An 8,658-nucleotide genomic window follows, 5' to 3' on the forward strand; every position below is an offset into this window, starting at 1 on the left:
CCTAAATTTGTTTAAAAGAGCCGAAAATGGTTTATTACCATCTCCGCCCAAACGAATGAATTACATTTATCGAACGAAAGCTGCTGACTAATGAAAAACATCTATTTTTTTAATAAATTCTCGGGCAAAATGTATTGATACATCGACTAAAATTGATTAATCTTCAACGCGTTTTTTCGCATAATTTCGCAGATTTTATGAGCTGAAATTTCTGTGAAATCATTTAAGAGGCTATCAAATAATAAGTCTAAAATAATGTCAATAGTGTCAAAAATGAATGAATATTCATAAGTAAAATTTATTAATTCATTCAATTATTCTTTCATCACTCATTCATTCTTTCATTCATTCTTTCGTTCGTTCGTCCATTCATTCATTCATCCATTCATTCATTCTTTTGTTACTCACTTGAGCTGATATCTTTTAAGAACAAAATAAAATCATTAAAAAGTCAACACCAATTGTTACTCTTACTACTGAATAATTCCGTAAGTAAGTAGTAGCATTGAAAAAACTCAAACCATACACACACACACACACACACACACACACACACACACACACACACACACACACACACACACACACACACACACACACACACACACATACACACACACACACACACGCATACGCAACACACACAAACAAACACACAAACAAACACAAACACATGTGTAAATATACAATAATGTAAATACATGCACCACACTGAGTATATTCATGTGTTTATGTTGTAATTGTAAAGGCAAGCACTTTAGCCTTCAATCTCACATAAAATACGCTCATATACTTGTAGGTATACACATTATTACATGGCATATACACACATACATGCACACTTTGTATGATATATACGTTTATGCACATTATTATTTAGTATACACACACACATAAATACACGTATACAAAAACAGACACTTCGTTTAAAATGGTACATACATACATAAATTCAATATATCTGTGTTTTATACACACAAACACACACACATACACATGCGCGTACTATTTTAAGGTAAAACACATATATACATACTACTATACTGCTTATATACAAATACACGTGTACACATATGGACACAAATTACAGAAACATATACACAAAATACACATACATATACATACACATATTATGTATCAACATTACCAGCGTATTATAAACTTAATCGCATACAGTGATGATGAGGCTAAAAATAGTTCGAAAACATCTTATTTACGTATTTGTATCAATGTATGTATGTATGTATGCATATATGTATGTATGTATGTATTTAAGTTTAAGTAATGTACTATATAGCATGTAAGGGACATATGGTGAACTTTATTATTCTTGTTGAAAATGTTCGTGTAATATGTATGTGAATATGTATGTTTATTTATATATATATATGTATGTATGTAGGTACGTATATGTGTATGTATGGATGGATATATGTAGGTATGTGTGTTGTACCGTACCGTGGTTTAGATAGATAGCCTAGATTTTTGATTTAGCTTTTGAAGAAAATAACGAAATTCGTTAAGAAAAAGTTGTTGACATTTCAAAATAATCGTCAAGACCTTCAGCTACAGCATCCTAGAATGGTTTTCCGAATTTTGATCCAGAAAGATCTTAAGAGATTGCGTGTAGTTGTGGGTTCGCGTACAACAACGTCAGCAGTGAATGGCGTTTTTTGCAACAACGCTCTCCTCAATAATAATAATAATCTAAATTTTATTTCCTCGAATTTTTCAACAACTCAAATTCACGATGCCACGACACACTTGCCCGTTCCTATTCCCGAGACGTTGGTTTCATTAATTATAATTTATTATAATATAATTAACGTAATTAATTAAGTATGTGAGTGAGTAATTTATTTAATTGAAATGCAATGTTAATGAGTAGTTGGTAATATTGTTGATCTCGAAAATAGGTTGTTGTTTGTTGTTGTTGTCTAGTCTGCTTGTGAAAATATATGTAACAAAGTCAAGATCATATTTGTACGTTTCTCTAAAACTAAATCATCATTCTTATCTAACCCCAAACGCAAATACGTTACATTATAATTGAGTATTTATATTTGCTTTGGCTTAGAATACACGCCTCAGTTTAACTTTCTAAAATTTTTTTTAGAAGAATGATAGCCAAAATAATTTCACAAAATGTAATTTGTTGATACTTGACCTTTGACCCGCAGAAAGGAGAGTCACTCCTTTAAAAGATGGAGCTACCTGAGCGGGCCCAGCAACTATCCTCTGATAGGGGTGACCATAGGCCAGCTGATGGAGCAAGCCGCCCAACTGCACCCTGATAAAAACGCCTTTGTATTCACCCATCAGAGATTAAAATTAACTTTTGAAAAACTTCTAGAAGAGGTTGGTGCAACTTAAGTTCGTCGCTGGCGAATGATTACAATTTGTTTAAAGAATGGTGTTATTAACGGAGCTTATATAAAGTTTAATAATGGGAAACATCTTAATGTGTGATGGTACTAAATCTGTTTGTTTTTTTGATTTGCTGTAATTATTCTCGGCTGTACAAAGATTTTTTCAAAATTTTGTGACGAATTTCTTAATAATAAAATCGGAAGTTTGTATCAGAAAAATAAAAAATTTAATCATTAAGTTAATTCAACCTTACCCCTTAACAAACTCCAAACTTTAGAGTGACAAGTTGGCGGCAGGGCTGATAAAGTTGGGTGCAAAATACCAGGATCGGGTGGGCATATGGGCCCCCAATTGCATCGAGTGGATTCTCCTGCAGTATGCCACGGCGAGGGCTGGGCTAATTCTGGTCAATAATTTGTTAAAGTTTGGAAAATAAAGAAGTAATTTTATATTTTTAAGGGTGGTAGATTCAGAATCTGAATTAATTTTTTTTTAATTCAGAACGGTGTAGTTAGTTCAATTCAATAATTTGCGACAACTTTTCAAATATTAAAACATAGACTACTTCAAGTTCTTCCAACTGCCTTTTACTTACTCACAACATTCGGAACGATTTTTTTCGAATCAATCTGTTAGTTAGGTCCATTATAAAGCGTTGTTGCACTTACGGAGCACAAATAACTGGTTTATTTATTTACTGAGGTTGTCTGAAGATCATTGGCAAAATTACTAACTTATTTATTAACTTCTACTAATACTTTTACTGATTTTTACTAACGTATGCTTATTACTATACATCACAGGTCAATATAAACCCCGCATATCAAGCGCCTGAGTTAGAATTTTGCTTAAAAAAGGTAGACTGCCAAGAATTTTTCGGTTTTAATTTTGATTTTAAAATAATAATTAATAAACGGATTTTCAGATTTAGATTTTAAAATGATTCGTACTATGAAGAAGTTAGTGTTATGGAAATGTTAAAATTAATTGTTTGACGTGATTGACGTGAACAGGTGGGTGTGAAGATTTTGGTGATGATTGACAAGTACAAGGGCCAGGATTATTATGAAACCCTACACGAAATATGCCACGAGATGAACGAATCGGCCACTAGTGTTGAAAGCATTAAGTCGGTAGTGCTGTCTGTCTGTGTGTGTGTCTGTCTGTCTGTTTGTATGTCTGTCTGTATGTGCGTCTATCTGCCTGTCTGTCTGTTTGTCCGTCTGTCTGTCTGAGTGTTGTATTAACGAGATTGTAATCTTGTTATAAATTGCATGACTTACATTTAGAAAACTTTACCCCTATTTGCACAACTAAATCACTTTGCATGTATGTTTGTTTTCTTGTGTGTCAATTTTTATACATTTTTAAAATTTCTTGACTTATTAAATTATTATTTTTTGATTTAATTTGGTAAATTTTCTTAAACAAACAGTCTACCGGACCTTAAGCAAGTTGTCCTCATTGGCGATAAACGACTGCCGTCTGTCTTACATTCTTTCAAAATTATTTATTCAGTTTTTAATTTTTAATAATTATCCGATATTTAAATAGTCATATAGTCAAAGAGGTGACGAGACAGTTCAATGGTTAAGGCGTATGTTGCTAATGACAGAGTTAAAACTGTAGCAGAGTTTATTAGTTTATTACGAGAGAATTAATAATTATAATAAATAATATTAATGATAATAATAAGTGATAATAATAAATGATGATAATAATAAATGATAATAATAATTATAAATTGTTTGTGACGTCATTGCTAGATGCACGCTTCTATTTTCTGACCTCTTGAGTATGGCCAGTCGAGAGGAGATTCGAGAAATCGTCGACATGCAATCCAAACTTCAGTTCGACGATCCAATCAATATACAATTTACTTCTGTATGTGTGTGTGCGTGCGTGCGTGTGTGTGTGTGTTTGTTTGTATGTTGGGAATTTGAACATATATCTGTGTGTTAATGCATTTTCTTTGCTTATAAGAAAATATAGCTTTTTGTATTTTATCTATTGTATAGTATGGTATGGTATTAGTTGTTGGTATTTGGGTTTTGATACACGGGTATTTGCATACATGTCCTAAGGGTACGACAGGGTCGCCGAAGGGGGCCACACTATCCCACCACAACATCGTTAATAACGCCCTCTCTCTAGGCTACCGACTAAAATTTCACGAAAGGGTATTTGTGCTTTCTTTTTACGTATTTTCATTTAAAAAAAATTTGTTTTATTATAAACTTTCAATTTATTTTGTCGTAATTCTTATTTCAAAAAGCCAGCAACAAAGACAAAACAGCCAAAGAGCAACAAATGAAATATACTAAAAAAATACAACACCACCTTCAGCCCAACCAAACCATTAACACTCACCTTCAAACAGGAAACCAAGATTTGCATGCCAGTGCCTTTGTACCATTGTTTCGGGATGGTGATGGGCAGCCTTCAGACCCTCTGCCACTCGGCCACCGTGGTCCTTCCCTCTTTCAGTTTCAACGCACGTGACACCATTAAAGCCGTCCAATCAGAAAAGTGGAAAATTTTTTTTGTCATGTTTCTTCTCTTTTTTTCTTAATTGTTCTTTTTTCATTTTTTCTTCTCTCTTTTTCTCTCCTCGTCTTTCTTTTCTTTTTTCTCTTTCTTTTAGTTTCTCTCCCTCTATTCTGTTTTCTGTTTCTCTATTGTTTTCTGTTTCTCTCTCTCTTTCTCTCTCTTTCTCTCTCTTTCTCTCTCTCTCTCTCTCTCTATCAGCGATTTCATTGCAACATGCCATAGGTGCACGACGCTGTATGGAACGCCAACGATGTTTATTGACTTTCTGAGCTTGCAAGATTTATCATCATACAATCTTAATTCTTTGGACACTGGTAAGTGATCGTTATTTAATTATAATTAGTTATAATTGTTCATAATTAGTTTAATTATAATTGAATAATTAATTAGATAATTGGTTAATTATTTTTTGGTAAAACGCATGTAGGTGTTATAATTAATTCCTTGAGAGGTATTTTCGTGTTATATTTTTCAGACTTTTTCATGATCATTTTCTTATTTAAATTTTTGTTCATTTATATATATATATATATAAATAGTTATCGAATCAATTAGTTAATTGGTTAATTAATTTAATTGATAAATCGCTGGCAGGAATTATGGCTGGAGCTGTATGCCCGGTCGAAATAATGAAAAAGTGTGTGACACAGCTGCATATGAAGCACATCGCTGTCAGTTTTGTAAAAAAAAATTTGTCTTGCGATAAAAATCGTTTAAATTAATTATTTAATTAATTAATTGGTTAATTAGTTGATTGGTTAATTAAATGATTGGTTAATTAATTGATTGGTTAATTAAATGATTGGTTAATTAAATGATTGGTTAATAAAAGGATTGGTTAATTAAATGATTGGTTAATTAATTAGTTATAACTAAAATATTTTGATTTATTTTAGAATTGCTACGGGACTACAGAGAACAGCCCAATAACTTTTCAATCAATGTTTAATGACTCCTTCACTAAGAGGACAACAACCGTCGGAAAAGTTCATGATCACGTGGAAGTTGGTATTTTTGATTGGTTGGTTGGTTGATTGAATGAATGAATGAATGGATGGATGGATGGATGGATGGATGGATGAATGAATGAATGAATGAATGAATGATTGATTGATTGAGGGATTGCTTGTTTGGTTGGCTGGTTGATCGATCGATCAGTTGTGCTGCTAGTGTTGTACTGTTGTTTTTAATGGTTCGTTTTAGTTGTTAGTGTTGTTGTTGGCTCATTATGTCGTCGTTGTTGTAGTTTGTATTTTGTTGGTTGTTTGAAGTACACAAAACAATGTACACTCTAGGCCAAAATCGTGGACGCCGAAGGAAACATACTTCCGTTGGGTGAATCCGGAGAGTTATTGACCAGGGGGTACGTTGTGATGAAGGGCTACTGGGGCGACCACGAGCAAACTGAAGCCACAATGTCTGGCTCCTGGTATAAAACAGGGTTGGAAAAACTTTTTCCGAATTGTTTCTACAAATATTTATACAATGTCAAAATTCGTTCATTTACCAATCTTTTTATTCACCCACTGACTCACTTTTGAAATCATCCACTAACTTATATTTTACTATTTTTAATATCTATTTTGAATCTATTTGTTACCTATTTAATTTGTTTGCACTAAATCATCAAACAAACTTAAATGAACATACAAACAAACAAACAATTCAACACTTACAAACACACACACGCACGCACGCATACGCACACAGACAGACAGACAGACAAACAAACACAACGGCAGAGATCTAGCGGTATTCGACGAAGAAGGATATTGTACAATTATCGGCCGGAAGAAGGATATGATCGTCAGAGGAGGGGAGAATATTTACCCGGCAGAGATTGAACAGATTGTCTACAAGCACCCCAATGTATTAGATGTGCAGGTTGGTCGCTTGACTGGCTGGCCGGTTTGTCTGACATGCACACACACATACAAACACACATACAAATATACACACATACATACAAACACACATACAAACATACACACACACATAAACACACACATACAAACATACACACACATACAAATATACTCATACACACACATGCAAACATACAAATACACACACACATACAAACACACATACGAACATACAGATACACACACACATACAAACATACAGATACACACACGTACAAATACACTGATACAAACACACATACAAACATACACGCCCACAGGTTATTGGCGTCCCTGACGCGAGGCTAGGTGAGCAAGTAGCAGCATGGATCATTTTGAAAGAAGAAGGATTAACCACTGAGAAAGACATCGTTGAGTTTTGCAGACATAAGGTATGAACTTTTTTTAATGATACATTCATTTATTCGTTTGTTATTTTATTTCTTTTATATATTTTTTTTATTTCTTTCGTTCATTAGTTTGTTCATTTTTGTTTTGACTACTTGAAGCCACAATAATATTTACCCCAACTATGTATCTGTTGGTTATTTTTCGTTCGTTTACAATTTACAAACTAATTTCATTTGTTTCTCCATTCATTTATTCATCTATTCATCCGTTCATCATTTATTTATCTATCAATTTTTTTATTCACTCACTCACTCACTCACTCACTCACTCACTCACTCACACACTCACTCACTCACTCACTCACCCACTCACACACTCAAACACTCAATCAATCAATCAATCAATCAATCAACCAATCACTCACTCACTCACTCACTAACTCACACACTCACTCACACACTCAATTAATCAATAAATAAATCAATCAATCAATTAACCAATCAACCAATCAATCAATCAACCAACCAACCACCCAACCACCAACCTCATGGAATAACCTCCACCAAAGATGGCATATTTCAAGATACCCCACTACATAACTTTCGTGAAGAACTACCCGCTTACGATCACTGGCAAGGTTAAGAAGTACGTCATGAGGAAGGAGGCGTTGAAACTCTATGATCTGGAACATTTGGAGGATTGAGACGACGATGATGATGATAGTGATGTTGATGATGGTGGTTGGTGATGATGATGATGATGGTAAGAGTGCAATTGATGATGATGGTTGCTGATGATGATGACGATGATGATGATAGTAGTGGTGACGACGATGATGATGATAGTAGTGGTGACGACGATGATGATGATGATGATGGTAATAGTGATGTTGATGAAGATGGTTGGTAATGGTGGTGATGATCGTAGTGATGACGATGATGAAGTTATGAAGAAGGAAGCGCTGAAACTCTATGATATAGAACATCTGGAAGATTAAGATGATGATGATGATGATAATGACGATGATGATGATGATGATGATGATGATTTGGTGATGTTAGTGATGATCTCATTATAAGAAATGAAACTTTTAAGCTATAAGATCTAATCATTTAGATAATAAATATGATGATGGTAGTGACGAAGAAGAAGATGACGATGATGATTGCAAAGAAAAATTTGTCACCATCATCATCATTCTAAAATATAGCTAATAGTTTCACGTAAGATTTGGTTGATATCACTGTCACAAAAAGTTATCACACTACATCACCGCTTTTAATGATAATGAATAAACCCTCAGCGAAGTTCGACGTCCTATGCTAAAGAGAGAGATACTTCATTTCAATTATGATGATATGGCATCATGATACCTATCGCTTATACAATATCAAGATACACACACACACGCATATATATATATATATATATATATATATATATATATATATATATATATATATATATATATATATATATATAT

The 8,658-nt window shown here is 33.4% G+C and overlaps 1 protein-coding gene across 1 annotated transcript; it reads left to right on the forward strand.

Moving 5' to 3' along the window:
• Nucleotides 1–2,208: 2,208 nt before the first annotated feature.
• HELRODRAFT_80632 (hypothetical protein) lies at nt 2,209–7,878 on the forward strand (the record flags this gene model as incomplete). Its single annotated transcript, XM_009020284.1, has 14 exons — nt 2,209–2,358; nt 2,648–2,776; nt 3,174–3,227; nt 3,384–3,547; nt 4,137–4,254; nt 4,455–4,556; nt 4,751–4,899; nt 5,143–5,234; nt 5,515–5,591; nt 5,817–5,924; nt 6,216–6,361; nt 6,663–6,804; nt 7,106–7,216; nt 7,744–7,878. Coding segments are annotated over 14 exons (1,677 nt in total), but the record flags the coding sequence as incomplete, so codon positions are not given.
• Between the last annotated feature and the right edge of the window lie 780 nt (nt 7,879–8,658).

This window comes from Helobdella robusta (assembly GCF_000326865.2).
Source record: "Helobdella robusta unplaced genomic scaffold HELROscaffold_27, whole genome shotgun sequence".
In the NCBI taxonomy this organism is placed as follows: domain Eukaryota; kingdom Metazoa; phylum Annelida; class Clitellata; order Rhynchobdellida; family Glossiphoniidae; genus Helobdella; species Helobdella robusta.